Source organism: Pholis gunnellus (assembly GCF_910591455.1).
Source record: "Pholis gunnellus genome assembly, chromosome: 10".
Lineage (NCBI taxonomy): Eukaryota > Metazoa > Chordata > Actinopteri > Perciformes > Pholidae > Pholis > Pholis gunnellus.
The window spans coordinates 10,959,678-10,978,489 of NC_136537.1; the positions used below are offsets into that span (position 1 = coordinate 10,959,678).

Genomic DNA, 18,812 nt, shown 5'->3' on the forward strand with positions numbered 1-18,812 from the left:
GGAAGTCACTCAAATGGGTCAAAACTTAAGTCCTGCATGATGTCCGCCTTTAATTGGATGTCTGGAACAATCTAATATGAATTTAAAGACAATCTGGGATCCAAATGTGAAACCACGGTCGACGACGCGTCAACCAAATACAGATTCGCTATAACCAGCCGCCATAAATTGCGTGTGAGCATCATACCTGTGTTAAACGGAGACAAAACTGCTGACTGTGTGTTTACGATGTCGGGTAAAGATGATTCCTGTTTGCAGGACAGAATGGACAAAAAGCGTAAAAAGATAATTGTTTATTTTGGTTCTTCCCCACCAGTAGTTTATCCACAATCAGACTGAAAGAAAATATAGACTAAAGGTACACGAAATGCGGGGGGGGTTTAATATATACCACAATGAATTTCATGGAGACAGCATATGTGCATACTTTAAAGACTAATGCCAATATGATGACCAATGACTTCACGGGAATAATCCCAAGTGTGGGATGGGGTTGGATTATTCAGGACGAGGGTCTGGGATACTTGTTAGTGAGCACAAACAAAACACAAAACCAAATCACTTTTCCACAGAACAAAACAATAAATGCTTCACCCACCACTTTCAATGACAATTCAGTTCTGCTGCAGCAATGGAGCGTGCCCACTTGCTAGAGATAACACTAGAGATAACAATCTTCACCTTTACCAACTCACAAAGCTCTGTAGTTGTTTATTATCTAGGGTATATATATATATAAATATATATAGATATATGTATATATCTATATATATGTACACACACACACAATTAAAATACAAACAAAAATAATTAAAGTGCTTTCTACTGACTCAAACACACAATCTCTGAGAGAATGGTATTGATACAGCATGTTTGAGAGTTAAAAATCACTTCTTTTCTGGTTGGCTGTGTGTTCATCAGTGCTTGAGGGATAAAGACCAACAGATGTAAGGCATCATTGCAATCAAACGGTTAACTGAGAGAGCACACCTGTGTCATGGGGTAACATCACACACACACACACACACACACGGGACTTACAGTGGCAGTCAGGTGTAACCGGTTCAGGGGTTATCAAAACGCAAAGCCCACCATCGGTCAAGTTCATAGACTGACACACCTGTGAGCCCTCGGCACCTTCACAGCAGACATAGTCGTCGATATCTGTGTCAGGAAATGTGTTGTGTACACTAAAGGGATATTTTATTCTACTAGTTTACCATTTCTCCTCCTTGTTAGACACTGATTATTAGACACTGCTGATCGGACCAGAAAAAGCGTCTGATTTAACTTTTAAGACATATTTAACAGAACACAGTCTATCTTATACATGATTAATTTAATGGAACTCCAAGTGTTCATCCTTGGCAGGGAAATCCAAAATGATGGAAGTTAAACAGTTTGATTTAATGAAACATCTTTTTAAGGTGCGTAATGCGTCAACATCACTCAAAAACCATTTGTGAACTGATGAATGGCCCCGCCCCTTAAAGACCAGACGGCGCTGAAAACAAACGTCGGGATAAAAGCTGGTTAATAGGGGAAAAAGAGAGATACTAGTTGGTACTATGGAGGTAAACTTCTCCGGTGCTCATTCCACATCATCTGAAGAACTGGCATGACGTTCACAAAGCACCACTTTCTGTTTTACAGGACACAGTCATCATCTTGCAGCATTTCAGCTGAGTGGGTATAAAAATATAGACATTTGAGACCCTGAATATATGTTCATATGTGATTTTTCTGCAACAAAAACAAAACACAATTTACAGCCGTCCCACTCAGTGTACACACTGCCTTTTTTTTGTTTTTGTTTTTAGTCTTCACCCCCATCTAAAATGTGTTCTTGCATTACCTCTGGGGGAGGAGGTTTACACCCATGACGACACAGAACACACAACGGCAATTATAATGTTGCCGTCTTCATTAACAGCGTCATTTCTTTGTTAATACACTAAAATTACCTCTGGGCGTGTGACACAGATGTACTCGGGAAAGAGGAGTGTGTTTTGTGTGCGCGGCGGCATTACATCAACATGTCTTTGTGATGCCTGGCTATGTGCTGGCTCTTCTCCGAGGGCCTCCTAAAGCCCTTGGTGCAGTAGTCGCAGCGGTGGGGGTAGTCCTTCGTGTGAATGGAGATGACGTGGCGTTTGAAGCCAGAAGCGTCCGTACTGTTATACTCACAATACTGGCACTGATAAACCTTTCTACCGCTGTGCGTCTTCATGTGCTTCTTCAGCTCAGCGGGCTGCCGGAAGCCTCGCCGGCAGCGCTTGCACTTGAAGGGGAGGTCCTTCGTATGCAAGGACAGGATGTGGCGACTCAAAGTGAAGGTGTCGGGAGCGTTGAAGTTACAATGGCGGCACTGGTGAATCTTGTTGCCCTTGTGCGTCTCCCCGTGTTTCTTCAACTCCGAAGGCCGGTGAAAGCCTTTCTCGCACACGTCGCACTGGTGGGGGAAGTCCTTGGTGTGAACGGAGATGATGTGCCGCTTCAGGTCACTGGAGTTGGTGCTCTTGTGCTCACAGTGTGGACACTGGTGGGTCTTGTGGCCTTGCACCATCTCTATGTGACGCTGGAGTTCCCGTGCGTCGGCGTAGGCTTGCGGACAGTGACTGCACTTGAAAGGCAGATCTGCGCCGTGCTTGCTCTTTATGTGAGTCTTAAGGTTGGACTGATCCGCACAGCGGAACTCGCAGTGCGGGCAGTGGTAGGGCTTCTCTCCCGTGTGGGTCCGCATGTGCTTCTTCAGCTCCGACGGGTGGCGGAAGCCTTTGGCGCACTCGACGCACACGTGTGCAAAGTTCTTGCTGTGCACGGCCAGCAGGTGACGGTTGAGCAGGCCTTGTTCCGCCGTCTCATAATCGCAGTACTTGCAGTGGTGCAGTTTGGGCTCCCGGTCCTTGACGATGAGCTTGTCGGAGCCCAAGGGGCTGGACTCGTGGTAGCGCCGTGCGTACTCGCTGTATTCTGGAGAGCGCTCGTTGTTGTGATTCAGCAGCTTGTGACTCTCCAAGTGGTTATGGAAACTGACCTTCTTGTTGGTGGTAAAGTCGCAGTCCGTACACTGGTACTTCTTTTTAAGCAGGTGGTCCGGGTGGTTCTTCATGTGGCATTTGAGGAAGCCTCTTGAGCGAAACTTCTTTCCACATAGGTGGCAGGGGTAGACCGTCAGAGGCAAACCGTCTGGTCCAATTATAACAGCTGGAAGAGATGAAAATGCTGTTAACCTTTCAAAATTGTTTAAATTATCAAATCATACAGATTTTATCATCCAAGAATTGTATGTTGTCCATACCAGTCTGACACTGACGGATTTCTCCTTTCTTCTTTTTCTTAGGTTTGGGTTTGAGGACACGGTTTGCACCCAGCCCCTCTCGGATTTGAAGAAATGACGAAGCAGCTCCATTCCTCACCCGATCAATGGTATTACCTGCACAGACAGTTTAGATTTCATTATCAGCAGGATAAAAGACACTCATTCTCATGCTAAAAAATACGCTTTATGCCACTGCCATGTTACATACATGTTTATTATCACACGCTGTGACATTTACTGTACTAACTGTCCAGACGTAGACAAAAGCATTGTTGTTGAGTAAGTCATCTAACAATAATGCTGAACAGCAGCCTCCTCTTACTGATCTCCTTTCAACAGTCAAAGACTGAAGGTTGATGCATTCCACTGATTACAGCCACACAACCCGTCTGACAAACTGGACTAAAAGCTGTGAACATACTAATGTCATCATCCTCATCCTCATCGCTGTCGTCCTCATCATCCTCTTCTTCTTTTGGATGGTTCTTGACTGCCATGTAGACCATCTTGTCACGGCCAACTCCCAGTCTGCCCGATGACGCAGCTTCCAGGTCAGGATGGCCATTCTGGTAATCGTCCTCCGTTATTACCTCTGTTCCACCTGGAAAAAAAGACAATTGAATCAAAGCCATGAGCTACATTCAGTTTAACGCATTAGTTGCCTCCGGTCTAAATGGGTTAACAGGGAGGCATCTACTTGATTTTCATTGATTAAACTTAGAGCCACTTGCCTAAATCGTCGTCCGCTTCAGCTTTGAAAATGTAGACTTTGATGACCTCAGAGCCGTCCTCCTCTTTACACTCCTTGTCTTCCATTACCTCAGTGCTGATCTCCAGGGGAGTGTCTCCTATGTCCAGCTTCTCTCCCACCTCATCCACTAAAGCAACACAAATAACCATAGTTATCAAAAATCAGCAATAAAAAAAAAAACATGGCATTGCATAAGAAGAATGTTTATTGATACAAGTTCCCATATGGCAAGCTGTCTTACAGGAGATCATGAGGTAATCCTCAGAGCTGCTTCTTGCATCATCCTCCTCCTCCTCCTCATCCTCCTCCTCCTCCTCCTCCTCCTCCTCCTCGTCTGTCTGCAGGCTAACAGCCTCGGCTGGCAGCTGTTGGTGGATTATAGTCTCGGAGTTGGCCTCCGTCACCATCAAGCCCTCGGACACAAGCTGGTGGTCCAGAGTGTTGTCCTGGTGCTCAGACAGAAGCTCCGCCACAAACACCTGGTCTGGCATGTCGTGGTGGTGGTGGTGGTTCGAGTCCTGGATGAGGTCTGAAGTTAAGACATGATGGTGATGATGATGATGATGGTGGTGATGGTGGTCCAGATCTTCCTCTATTGCGACCTCTGTGCCCAGAATGTTGTCCGGCATGATCACACAGTGTTCCGAGGACACCATGTCTTCAGTGGTAATTTCATGGGCTTCCACCCCCTGAGAGTGCAGACTTTCGACGTCTACCTCCAGGCCTTCGACAACCTCAGCTTCCAAACCCTCCACTTCCACCTCCTCCTCAAGGCCCTCGATAACGTGAGCTTCCATGTCCTCATCATCTACCTCAGTTTCCAGGCCCTCCACCACGTGCGCCTCCAGACCCTCCACTTCCACCTCATCATCTAGGCCCTCGACAACCTGAGCCTCCAGTTCGACCACATGCGTCTGTAGCCCGTCCACCACGTCTGCCTCCAAGCAGTCGACATCTGCATGTAAGCTCTCCACCACCTCGGTCTCCAGTTCCTCGACCACCTCGGTCTCTAGGCCTTGAACCACATGAGTCTCTAGGCCTTCCACCTCGAGCTCGTGCTCCAGGAGGATGCCCTCGTCCGTCATCACATCAGAAAGAAGCATACCCTCGGGCACAGACACCACAATGTGTTCGCCATCGATGTGCGCCAGACCTCCCATTCCTGCAACTGTAAACACAAGACACAGAGAGGGGTGCATGACAAAGAGTTTTAAAAAAACAAAAGAACAAGAAAAGCTAAAAACTGGTTTTGCACATTCTAGGTACAGCGAACATATCAGAGTATCGCCTTCTTGTTGTTGGTATGCTGTGAAAATGTCACACTGACCTTTTTATGTCACTGTGTCTTTATTATTTCGGTAGAAGATTAAGCTAAATGGCATTTACACTGTCAACTTGGCAGCTGTGACACAAACAACCTGACAAGTAAGTGTAGGGAGATGGTCTCTTATCATGGTATACAGTAATTACATGCTTTTAGGGAATTACAGCTTCTATATTTATAACCTGTAATGCTTTAGCTTGTACTTTTACTTGTGGGGTACATTTTGCATGCCCGAGATTATTGGTTCACCTTGTCCTATTTGACCACCTACCAAAGTCTTGCATGATCATAGCGTGGGGCATCTTCAGCTCCTGAGTGTGCAGCTCCAACACCCCTCCTCCTTGATCCATGTCTTTAATCTGGGAAAATACTGCAAATTACAGTGTACACTGAGTTAGCCGTTTTCTTGAACTTTGTTAATGTGCATTACTAAAAATGAAAGTGAAAGCACCATCTGACAAGGCTGGTATTTAATACATACCTTCACATTTGATGACAAAACCCTTAGAATACAACCAAGAGGATATGTGATGCGCTTCCTTCCATCAAGGAAAAGTAATCAATCCGTCTGACAAAGAAAAGAAACAAACAATTAGGACTCTGGAGCATTGCGCTGTTATTGGAAGAGAGAGAAAAGAGGTAATGAGTTAGTTAGTGATGCTTAAGTGTTGTAAAAACATTACAACACACAACATTTCCACATGGGCTCAGGTTTATAATAAGGACACTGGCGCCACTACACATAATGGCCTCTGGTTGAGAAACGTTCTAACACAAGGCAGAAAAACTGAGAACGGAGGGGGGCAGTTGTGTTGTTGACCACTGGCTCCATCCATTGCTTATCAAGAGTACTACAGGCAGCATCAACCCGAGGACATATTGCCATCCATACACCTGGAGCTGGTTGAGCCTGATGGCTGCGACCCAGCCGAGACAAAGGGCTGTCCTGCTCAGTGTGCAGAAGGATGAGCTCACTGACAGCGGCTCTGATTGCTCCTAAAAGATGAGTCCCGGTTGCTTTCATGAGAGGAAGTGCATTGCTCAAAATTAGCCAAAAAATATGTAGCGTTCGTTCCTGCAAAGACCTGCAGTTACGATGTGGCTCCCCAATTTCCACGGATATACATCATATTGGGATAAAAACTAATACGGTGCTGCCGCTTGTGTCGTTTAAAAACAGTATCGTACTCTGGACTCCGCATGAAACTACACATGCTCGGAGTTTATGGCCGCCAGTGAAAGTACCGCAGACGTTATGCAATGCATACTGAGGCGGCTACCGCCCTCCACCCACCAGAGCTAACTAGCAAGCAAGCTAGGGCTGTTCCCCTGAGCGCCATTTTGTTTTAGCATAAATGCTAATTCGAGGAATGCAACAACCGATCTTATTTAGCCGTTGCAATCTCAACTACACACAACGTCACAGTACCAATAAATGCATTAGCACCAGCAACAACCACACATGCCCTGTGCGATTCATTTTCTTGCATGCCGCTCTGATCTGCGCGACGACGGCCGTCCGATCGGCTAGCTAGCCTGCTAAGCTAGGTGAAGCCGCTTGTGCCGCATTATCTTCCATGTTGTTTTTCCAAAAGGCTGAAAGAGGCCCGCTACGGCCGACTGGGCCCTTGCGTCTTATTCCACATGCCTTTCTAACCGACTCAAATTAATTTTACCTGATAGCGTCGTCTTCTGACTCTATCGGTGTTTCTCCCCCTTCTCAGTTTTGTCTGTTATTGTTTTGGTTTATTTTTGACGGTAAGCTAAGTGCGGCCTGCAGTTTTGGATCCCCGGGCACCCTTTGCTAGGCCTCGGCCAATCAGCTTGCTTCCTGACAAGCAGAGGGAGGGCGGGGGGCAGACAATGCGTGGCCTCGTTTACCGCTGATCCCTTACTATTTGCGTCATGCATAAAAGAGCAGAGTTACATTAACAGACACTTTCTCATAATGGGAACATATATACGCCCGGTTCTGATGAACAGGATTTAAACATAACATCAAGAATTATATCTATATTTTTAATGTGGTTGCAGACTGCAACTGCAGACTTTGTATGCACGGTTGAGGCCTGTGGGCCATTTTGTCACAAGGGGTGGGTAGTCGAGATCTCATTTGTGAGGAGTTTGGTGGTGCTCCCGGGAAACATCCGGGAGATGCTGATGGTACTGCTGCTGCGGATGGATTGCAGTGTGACTAAATGGCCTGCGATGCAAACAGACCTCGACTTAACATGCATGGATTGTATTATAAGAACCAGAAATGGTGCAAAATATAGTTTCAGGGTAGACTTTATTATTAATTTGCATTACAGCTCCTAATTGTCAGAAGCACTCTGCATGAGGGTGCATAGCTGTCTTAAGGCACAAGGCCTTAGTGCATAAACATGTTCTTCATTACAGTGGTATCCAAAAGCATACTCAAAACCAAATATTGATATGCAGTAAAAATGCAGTACCATAACAGTACCTTTATTGATTCAAGATTCTTCTGGTATTAGAAAGAGTTTTGCAGCTGAAATGCACCTTGGCACAAACCATATTTTCCTTCTTTTTTTTTTTTTTTTAAATGATCTACAAGGGCAGTGTGATTTACAGGAGTTGCATTGCTGTGTCAGCAAAGAGCAAAACACACAAATCTAAAGATAATTACACAATAAACCAATCATAACTTCACACAGATCATATTGCAGTTACATGATGATGAGGATACAAAACCAAGCATGCAACATTCAGCACCTTGATCTAGTAGGAATGCACAGAAAATGAACAAACCACCTATAACTTCATTTAAATTGTCTTCATATCAATTACAGCAAGAGAACAGTGATACACCCCATATTCCAGCAGTTTTTTTTTCTTCACAATTACCATAGAAAAATAAGTAAAATTGACACAAACAAATCTTCTGGAAGCTCAGAGTTGGTCTATATCACAAGTGGAGTGTGCATGTGTGCCTTGGTGTCTGCCTACACATCCTCTTTGTGTGGGTTGACAACGTTTCATGCGAGGGGAAAGAGACGAGTCCCGGCTGCGAATCCAGTGCAGCCCAGCGCTCCAGTCTGAAATGGGGACCGAAAAGGTTGTACGACACATTTGTGGACACAGCGGCTGTGTTCTTTGAGGGTACTATGAGAGGTAAAGGGAAGAGGTCAGGTGAGGGGTTGCAGCAGTGGACAATCCTTCATCACCGGCTCAGTAACAGCCATCTTTCCAGGATTCATCTGACATTTTAGTCATGCCAAAAGACCTGTCAATAAAACAGAGTTAGTCTTCATTCAAGAGCCCAAGTATCAGACTGTGATGATCTGAATAGAAACACATTTACCATTATTGAATGGACACGTTCCTCAATTTTTCAACATTCCTTCGTAGGTTTTCATTTAAGCACTCACCTCCGTGGGGGCTGTGAGAGTTTACTCCTGGTAGATGCCTGTCCTCGGCCCACGGCAGCCCTCCCTGCCCCAGCGGAGCCCCTCCCGGGTATGTAGGCTCCGCCATTGGCAGAGCCTGGTGACTGGACCCGGCGGCCCCCTCCTGCCGACGACGCTTGGACAACAGGCAGACCTCTGGGAGGCTGCCGACCGGCTGCCATGGAGCCCACAGGAGTCACAGCTTTAACCGGAGTCCGCAGGGAGAGAGGTGACTGGCCGCTGCCACGCAGTCGACTAGAAGCCATACCTTGAGCGGAAGAAAGGCACAGTCCTATAACAGAATCTCAACCAGCTATTTCTTTCAGACAAATCTAATGCATGTTGTTGATATATACAAAAGATACATATGCTGTAATGTGAAATCCAAACCCTGTGTGTGGCATGTAAGAGTTGGAGGTAAGCCGGGGAGGAGCAGCACCGGAAAATCAAGGATACATTTGGAGGAAAGTAGTGGAATAATCATGTAGCAGGTGAGCGAACGGACGGTTAACTGTTCATTACCTGGGGTACGTCAGGGAAGTAGGAGGGCAAAATATGGGATGGTTTGTGGAACTCCGATGTACTTGTGAGCCATATGTAGTACGAGTTTGTTATAGATGACAGGACTTGTTAGGGTTAAGACGGTAAAGGTTAGATCGATACATCAAAATGGATGTATTAGATCGATAGATTTTTCTGATAATATGCGCGTGTCATGAGTTTGTTCAACATTTATGTTTAGGAATTGAAAAACACGAGCAGCAGCCTTTTTTGTTTGTGTATGTATTTAATAATGTAGCTATCTGCATGAGACTTGTAGTAAGCACATGCCATCTGTTGGTAAACATTAAACAATTTTTTGTTGACAGTAGCCTTCAGCGCACTTTTAATTTGTATTTATTATATCACTGAGTTTTCTTTTTAACTTTCTGTTTACATTCGTATTTACTCACCAAAACTCAACGCTAACATTTGCAAAGCCAATTTTCTCAAAATGTTTGTTTCTGCTGCGTTTCATGGCGCATTACTACCATCATCAGTTTAGTGGAATAATGTGAAACCATTGCCTAGTATATTTATCGTGTTCACCCATGTGCAAGATATAAGAAAACTGGGGACCTGCTCATAAAGAGAACTGCTCCATAGCGCTAGTAGTGGTCACATATTCCACAGGGTATCGTGAAGACGAATATTGTTCTTAACTGTGGTCATGCAGAGCTTCGAGAAGGTACGGCGGTAGGATAGAAGTGACACCACAAAGGGTTATATGCAAGGCAAAGGAAAGTGCCATTACATTGGAGAAATGGTGCGGACCAGGTGAAGAGGGGAGGGTTACCTGTGGAGGGGGAGTGAGTCAGGTGGGACATGCGGTTGCCGGAGCTCTGGAGGTTAGCCTCCATGCTGCGACTGTTTCTGACTGCCTCCAGGGAACGTAGGCTGGTGCGGGGGGCCAGATTAGGCATGCTGTGCCTCAACTCCTCTGGAACCACACATACAATACACATTTAGCATCAACAGCATGTGCGTCATCACAGCTTTGGTCCAACAACAATCTGTGATGGTCCCTCTGATCTTCTCGACCTAGGGTATACATGCTGAATTATTGGCTATAGCCTACCCTCGCTCTTGGCAAATTTAATCAGCTCTGCACTGGGGCCCTGGAGAGATCGTCTGGGTGCTCTTGTGCGTGGAGCCCCGAGTCGGCTGCTGTATTCCTGACCGTGATTGGAGGTGGAGGGGGACAAGCACCGGGGTGAGCCTAACGGCGAAGGCGTGAAGCGATGTCGTCGCTGGGGCATGGAGCAAAAGTCGTCCTCTTCGTCCTCCAGGCTGTAACTGTCAAACTCCTGATCGCTGTAGGTGCCGCCCCGGCGCAGGGACTGTAGCGAGGCCGTGGAGCTGCGGCGTGATGCGGATGCTGAGGTGGAGGCAAAATCTTGCCTCAGACCTGACACCAGAATTATAAAGTTAAAAAAAACGACATATACAAGGGCAGCCGTGGAATTTAGAATTGGGAAACATAAGGACCACGTGGACAACCCTTCCACTCACTCTCTTCCTGTAGGCGAGCCATGATCTGGACATCAGTGAGATCCTGCAGCTTATAGCCCATAGAGATGGAGTCATCGGATGTGCTGAGCTCGCTGTCTATGGAGGACTGCGAGCTCAGGGCAGAGCGCATGGAAGGGACACCTGTGAAAACACAATGGGCACGTTGTATTAAACAAGCTGCATCTCACAAATCAAAGCAGATACTGAAATAATGGCCGTGTGGTCTGTTTGAACAAATAAATGCCAGGGGAACGAACTGCGGAAAAAAAAACATTCACCAAGACCGGTATTATAACGGCCGCAGGGCTCTCCAGACAACAAATAAACCAAGGATATAGCCCGGCATGTTTTACCTCCATTGTGCATAACAATGGCTCCAGGTTAAGACCTGCACAGCCAAGGGATTGTATCAAAGAACAATGACTAGCTTTCAAACCAAGATTGCCTAACAACAGATTTGATACAAGACCTAAGTAAGGTACTGTCTTGATTAATATATATATATACACAAACACATACATTTGACACTTTAATAATATACTTGTTTTAACATACTCTTATTTGTTTGTTTACCAAATTCTATTGTAAATGTTCATATTTTCTATTTTTAAATTATGTCAAACTATTGTGTTATTGTGTTTTACTGTTACGCAACAAATCACCACGCCAAATCCCTTGCATGTGTAACGTACTTGGCAATAAACAGTTTCTGATTTTTCTGATATAAGAGTTTACGGTGTGAATATAGACAAATCACATTTGTTTAAATGAACACGTCTCTCCACCGGACTTCACTCTTCAAGCAGCATTAGTCTCGAAAAGGACCGTCTACACTGATGATGCCCAGAAACGCTGAATGCTAAGTTCCCCTGTTAGGTCTGACACAGGCCTAACTCTCACACAAATGGGAAATGACATCATCATCATCCAGGGGCATTTGGTTATGTAAAAAGTCTGGGATTAGATAGGGTCACCACCCACAAGCCACGCATTTACAAGTTCATGCAAAGATGTGTTATTTACAGGGAATTCATAACAACATCAGCATTGTTGGTCTCTGCACAAAGTGCCAGGCAATGTGAGGAACAACGAAAAGTGCAGAGTAACCGTAACAATCACCACAAAGTCAACATCACCAGCATAACACATTTCACACAGGTTAGCATCGCCAAAAACCTCCAGAGTATACCAGAGTTACAGATGTGTTGTTGGTGGTGCATTCATGTGTACACTATCAGCAACCTTTGTCATGCAGGAAGCACATTTGCCCTTTCATGAAGTCTGTGTTCACTTTGTTTATTATTTCTTTCCTGTTCAATGGACCGTAGTTGAGTCTGCGATATAAGGCTCCAGTAATAAACTGAATGCTTAAAAGTCTGCATGGTAAAAGTAGAAAATCAATCGAACTTATAGTTGTTTTTTAACAGTGCAGTATACTTGCCACACAGTAAACTGGGTAAAACATGCAAAAAGGCCAGAATAGTCCAAAAATGATCATTCAGATCCTGAGGGAACACATTGTTATGCGTTAGTGCGCACACATATCAAGTGACCTACATCCTCACAGTAACTGCAGTCTGTTGTGTTGAGCAGAGAACGAGGAGCACAGTGTGTTAATGTCATGCCGTACCTGAGCTGCCACAGGTTAGTAGGGATTTGTTAGTTGATTTGTGGTACCCAGGAGAGATCAGGCATGAGCCTGTCGAGCCTGCCTCTGCTGATGGGCTACTGTACATGTTCCTCCATCGAGACGCTGCAGGGAACAGGGAACAGGAGAGGAGAGGTTAGATAGAAGATCATACACACTTAAAAAAAAGAGAGAGAGGATTTAATGGATTGTTTGGGTCCTAATGGGAATTTATTTTATGTGAAACTGCTCATGACCCCCCTGGAAGAAGAAGAAGAAGAAGAGATCTTGTATCTCAATAGGACCGTCCTGGCTAAATAAAGGACAATATAAAGATAAATAAATATAAAGAACATCATACTTAATAAAAGTATGGTTGGAAATTACATTAAGGGCCCCATTTTTAGTGGAAAGCGGTAGGTCTCGGGCGCTCAAACTGTGTGCATCTGCTCTTTTTGGTTCTTGTAGGTGCAGAAGCGTAAAAGAGTCACAACAGCTGAGCCGACAACAGCCACACATGACGACAACAGGAAGAGTCGGACCTCCGGGAAATGGTGTTGCTGTCTGTGATGCTGTGAACACACGGCACCTCATACCTGCAGCCAGAGGTAGATGTTGTGTCGTACGTTTAACTGTCAATTAGGAAATAAATATATCAAATTCCTTCACTAAACAATTATTGATATGATTTCACCAATCCAACACTATTTCAAGTCATAATTGTACTGTAATCCATGCGGAAATCAAATAAGACATGAGGTTTAAAAAAAGGTACAGCGCTCCAGTTATCGGACGTCTCCCACATAAATAGACAGAAGACAGAGTTTGACCAGTCTGATTAGCGTAGAGGTGCTTGGTTATTTTGTAGCAGCCTGGTGTCATTTGCATGTGATCTAGTTAAGTAAAGACACAGCACGGCAGTGTGTAACAGCATCAGTCAGACTGAGCTGACTACTTCATGTCGTCAGTCAGCCCGGGTGTGAATAGCTCTGTTGTTCCGGTTCTGCAGTGTGTGCAGGAAGCCGGAGCCGCGAGCCGGGTAAATAATATACGAGGCCTGTTGGATCAGACACACACTTCTGTCCACACGTAGAGACGTACACACACACACCATGTAACCATTCACTGAGTGCTCGGGGCTTTGTCATGCAACTAAAACACACACTCTGTGCACACAGTAGAGCTGAGCAGTAAATAAGACAGCAGACATTTACACAGAGGAGGGTAAGACCGTCGCCCTGCACGGAGTTAGGTGTCTTAATCTTGATTTAGGCCAACCAGCTCTGAAAGATCGGTCATCTTTATGGGAATGAATGAAAAAAGCAGCATAATAAAGACTTGTTTCGCACACTTTTAAAGAGTTTAATGCAAAGATGTTTGTGTTTACATACTCTGGTCCAAGCGGCTGATCAGGGTCCGACAAGCTATTTCTGTCTCGGGGCTGCGTTGGTCAAGAGCCTGCCGACACCACTTCAACGGAGACTCTGGGCCTTGATCGTCTACTTGCTTTTTTGGAGACACATACAACCTGCAGAGAAGAGGCAGACAGGAAGAAAACAAACCATCACCAAGGGAAATGGGAGCAATGACGCGAAGCAAAACGGGGATCAGGAGAGGAATACAGAGATGGAAAGGGCTGGGGAAAGGCCGTTCAGGGCCAAAACAGTAAGCCTAATCTACTTCTTATTAAAACACGCTTGTCAAGATGGAGATTAGTGTGAATTAATGGCCTATAAGGTATGCACTTAATAGCACTGAGCATGCCGTGCACACGGTAAGAATGTTCTTCACAGTGCACAACATAGGATAGGCGTGACGGACCACAAGCAGAATTAACTCCCAACCTTTGAATGAGACACTGCGAAGCAGCAAATAAAAGATCTCACTTTTTGTTTGTTTAAAGTGATGATGTAATCCGATCAAACAGGGAGCGAGCGAACACTTTATGTAATACATCTTTCAACATCCTTAGCCTCAGCCTGGTTCTCAAACATGACAATCACACATTCGCCTCATTTACATCCGCCGAACATCTCAAGCCCACTCTTGTGATGACGGGCCGGCAGTCAGGGGGACAAATCGGAAAAGACGTAAACAATTTCAAATCTGGAGTTATTTTTGGAAGTAGCAGCCAGAAACAATCACGTCAACACACGGCCGGCCACGGTCGGTTTTCATGCAGCCACACAATGTCGAAATGTGAACTGTGATGTGTGCGGTGTTGCCCCAGTGAGAGCAAACAGCCGTCAGGTTCACCGCAAGCTTTGAAGTGGCAGTCACGTGGGCTGATCCCTTTTAAGTTGGACACACAAAAGGCCCGGACTGACAATCAACTACAAATCATCTTCCCATTGGGCAAACACAAAAGCACCCATTTCCCACTGGAATGAAAACAAGAGAGCAATATTCAGGTCACGCATCCTGCCAGAGAGAAGAGTTTCTATGTGTGTTTGTGTGTTTGATTTCTTCTAAATCAAACAATAAAATATATACCAGACCACAATTCATCATACAAAGTGTGTTCTTGCTTTCATTATGAAACCAAGCCGTGTCCCATCCGTGTTCAACCACAGCCAGGAGCAGCATCACAGAGGCAGGATGGAGAACTCGTGTTTACGCCGCAAAGTCAGGTGCATTTTGCTCGACTGCGTCACTGTGAGGAGAGTCAGTCAGTTTTAAGTTTAGTGTGTGGAAGCTTCAGAGTCATTTTCCGTAAGTGATAAAAAAAAACAGAAGAAAAAAAACACATCCACCAGGAAAAGGACCATGATTTAAGAACAAAATGGAAATGGTTGAAACATTCTCTCTACTCTAATCAGGTCTTGGAACTATTGTTAACGGTGCAGATCCACCAGTTGCTCTGAGCTCCGGTGGGGTGTGGGGGGGTTGGGGGGCTCGGATCACATGCTGTGCAATCCCACTCAGAGCAGTTTAGCCATGCGGCAGCATCCAGCCCGGAGCAGATCAGATTATGTCGCCGTTAGGATTACAGGATTTTTTTTTGGGCTATGATAACCTCCCAAAGCACATATGGTACGGCTAATGATGAGAAACTGAAAATAAGTGGCGACTGGTCGCACTGGTAAGCTGCTAAAGTAGCCACCAGGAACACAATATGGGACACGCACAGCATAAACAAACATGTTCTACACTGAACTCTGGCATGACGTCAACATGGATTATTAGTAATTAACCCTCTATAACTGGTTCTGCCAATTAAAACTGGAGGAAATGAACAAAGTCCATCTTGTTTTAAAAAAAAAGAAAAACGGCTTTTTATAAGCTTCAACCTGACGTGCATTCAGGAATGAACTAATGCAGATATAGCTAAGTTGATCTTTAGTGCATTGTGTAACAAGGCTGAGTGAATGGAGACCTATGCTGGGCCAACAATAACAACACACATGACTACAATCATTTCTGAAATAGCCTTTCTCCTTGAAACAGCTTGATAGAACACTTCTGGTACCTAAATTATTTTTAATTCATGCTGGCTTTAGACACAAACAAAACCAGAGACGACCCAGCTGCAACGCAAAATCGGGCCTTGGCTCAACTGCACGGTTTTACGACTGCATTTGCACAGCTTTGACGTTAATGTGGAGACAAAATCTGTCCACAGAAATGGAAACACCTGGCAAAGTACTGAAAAACTCTTCTGTGGTGCTTCTGCTTCAGTGGGCGTCTCCTGGAGACCACATTCTGCCACGATGACACACCCACACAGAGACTCACAGGGTGGAAACGATACCAGCGCCTGGGTCGCTTTGTGTTCATCATTACCTGCCAAACAGGTCGCACATCGGTCACGCCTGTCGTTTACCTCGATCAGACAACTCAGAGTCGATTTTAAAAGGGACGAACAACAGCCTCTCACTTTGTTAGGCAGGTCAACAGCGTCTGAACTTATTCCCTCTGGCCAGCTGCCCGTTTCTTTTACCGCCTCCCTGTCGGTCCAGTGTCTCTCTTCTCTCTCTTTTCTCCATCACTGACACGATTTCCTCCTGATTACAGTTAATATTCAGAGCTAGTGGTCAACATGTTTGCCACAGTTAAGCAAAGCTCTGAAAGTAGAAGAAAAGATTCTGTGGATAAGGAGAGAAAAAAAAAAAGATGTGGTTTCTGTCCTGGCCACGAATGAACTCTAATTTTAAATCCAAATAACCTACTGCTGCTACGGAACATAGTCACTTCCTGTGGGGGAGTAACACTTAAAAATCAAGAGGTCGAAAGGAAAGAGCACAAGTGACTCATGTGGCTGAAGGGGCTCCTCTGCCTATACACAAGCACACTTAAAACATGGCGTCGCTGTGGCCTGTGCTGCCAGAAGTCTGCTTCCCCTGAAGGTAACTCTTGTGCTCTGCTACACATCATGGATTTGACTCGCTCTCTCTCTCACATCTGCAAATGTTAAGATCCCGCACACCGATCAGTCCAGTACAAATATCTTGGGCTAGAGGGAGAAAACATAACAAGAGACCAGAGACAAGCAGTTCAGACATCAAAACATACCAACTGTCCTCGTCCTCCATGTCTGCACACTCATCCTCCAAATCTAGGACGTCCACTTCATCCAGAGCAGTTTGGTCCGCCCCCGAGTCGCTCTCCGCAAGTGTCTCTGACTCATAACCTTCCTGAGAGGGGCTCTCTGGGGTCTGCAGGGACTGTGCCGCTCCGTTGCTGCAGGTCAAGGTGAGAAAGCCCCCACACGGACCCTGGTCCTCCTCTTCATCCTCATCCTCCAGCCTGTTGGCCAGGGCCAGAGGGGACATGTCTTCACCGCTGCTGCTGTCCTGAGTGGGCGACAGCTCAAAGTCTGTTGTGCCCAGCTCGCCACCGTGCTCCAATCTGAGGTGGGAGTTGGTCACCTCCTCGCAAGTCAGCCTCTCGTTGATGTACACTGCGTCTGTGAGGTTGCTGTTGCTGCCGGCTCCTCTGATGGTCTTGCTCCCCCTGTTGCGCAGGGTCTCGTTCTGGACCTCCAACCTACGAACGAGCTCCTGCAGCTTTCGTACCTCCTCCAGCTCCCCCCCTGCCAGGTCCGGACCCCCCTCTTCTTCCTCCCCGCACCCAGGCATGGAGCTCTCCAGGAGGCCAGTGGGACTGCCATTGTCGGCCTGGGGGACCACGCTGGCACTGTCCGGGACCACCATGCTCCTTCTCTATCGGGAGGAAGAGTAGGATTATAATTTACATCATGACAACACACAACAGGTCTTCATATTAACACATTAGCCCAAGCTTGAGCAAAACTCGCGTTATGTTGCTGACTACACCTTTAGGGAATAGGCACTATCACGAGGGCAACACAACAGCAACTTAACACATAGTTACAAATATATAATATATAAGTAGTATGAATACATATTCTTTAGCTACTTCACTCACGTGCAGAGCTTTGGACGTAAGTCACACGGACTAGCTCTGGTATCAATGCGCCACTTGAACAGTACATTAACGAACGTGAGAGGGTTTCAGGCAACAATCATTTTACATGTATTGACATGACGCCGAACACTTGTTTCGTCTTCCACTGCGATGCCCGTTGCAAGAGGCTAGCTACAAGAGGATGATGTACACCATCACATCTAACCCGGAGCTGTGAACTCGCAGCAAGCTATATCGTAGTATATATCAAGACATTTGAGCACTCATGTTGATGTTAGCTCGGCTAGCATGCTAACAGCAAAAACAATCGTACCGGTGAGTGAGCCGTCTTGTTCCAGTCGTCCCCAGCGAGCTGATGACTGAGGTTGCCCGACACTCAAGAGCTCAAACTCCGCGGTGCTCCAGCGACCGCATGAATGAAGCAGCTAATTACGACCACCTGAAATGGTCCTCGCCTAGGCAATGATTGTCAACACAGCGGAATACATCTCAGTTTGCTAGTCCATGTTTTCTTGATGCCAGAGCATCACTAATAGCGTTCATCGTATCGCTCACAGCTAACGTTAACTAGCTTGTTAGACTTTAGTTAGCCCAATGAACCGACCAGAAGCGGCAGCGCTCGCCCCTCCCCCTATGTAGTTTATCTGGTATTTGGCGCCCCCTATGGGAGGGAAGTGGTACTGCAATGGCATGTGTTGTAATATATATTGTAGTCGGTAGGTGTCGCTGTTTACATAATTGTATCAGTAAAATTTTATCTGCAGTGATTAGTGACACTGAAGAATGAGAAGGAATGATAGCCCGGGAAACCGTTTCTTAGTAAAAGGCATTGCTGTTGAGTTTTTTCAAACTATTAATACTGTATTCACCCCATTATACACATAGCAAGTGTCTCAAGACACTGAAAATAGATCCTAAATACTACTTGAGTTAACTGA

The 18,812-nt window shown here is 45.7% G+C and overlaps 2 protein-coding genes across 2 annotated transcripts; both read right to left on the reverse strand.

The window, feature by feature from the left end:
- Positions 1-306: 306 nt before the first annotated feature.
- Positions 307-7,191, reverse strand: znf711 (zinc finger protein 711). Its single transcript, XM_079168002.1, has 8 exons — positions 7,074-7,191; positions 5,879-5,965; positions 5,669-5,767; positions 4,315-5,241; positions 4,054-4,200; positions 3,744-3,923; positions 3,302-3,436; positions 307-3,207 (listed from the first exon to the last, which is right to left on the reverse strand). The coding sequence occupies exons 3-8, from the start codon at positions 5,745-5,747 to the stop codon at positions 2,027-2,029; spliced, it is 2,649 nt and encodes an 882-aa protein (XP_079024128.1). The 5' UTR covers positions 5,748-5,767; positions 5,879-5,965; positions 7,074-7,191; the 3' UTR covers positions 307-2,026.
- A 743-nt stretch (positions 7,192-7,934) lies between these two features.
- Positions 7,935-18,438, reverse strand: LOC306702241 (SLAIN motif-containing protein-like). The gene is made up of 9 exons (XM_079167806.1): positions 18,188-18,438; positions 16,999-17,648; positions 13,878-14,014; positions 12,490-12,612; positions 10,860-11,000; positions 10,426-10,755; positions 10,144-10,287; positions 8,790-9,075; positions 7,935-8,644 (listed from the first exon to the last, which is right to left on the reverse strand). The coding sequence occupies exons 2-9, from the start codon at positions 17,637-17,639 to the stop codon at positions 8,590-8,592; spliced, it is 1,857 nt and encodes a 618-aa protein (XP_079023932.1). The 5' UTR covers positions 17,640-17,648; positions 18,188-18,438; the 3' UTR covers positions 7,935-8,589.
- Positions 18,439-18,812: the final 374 nt, after the last annotated feature.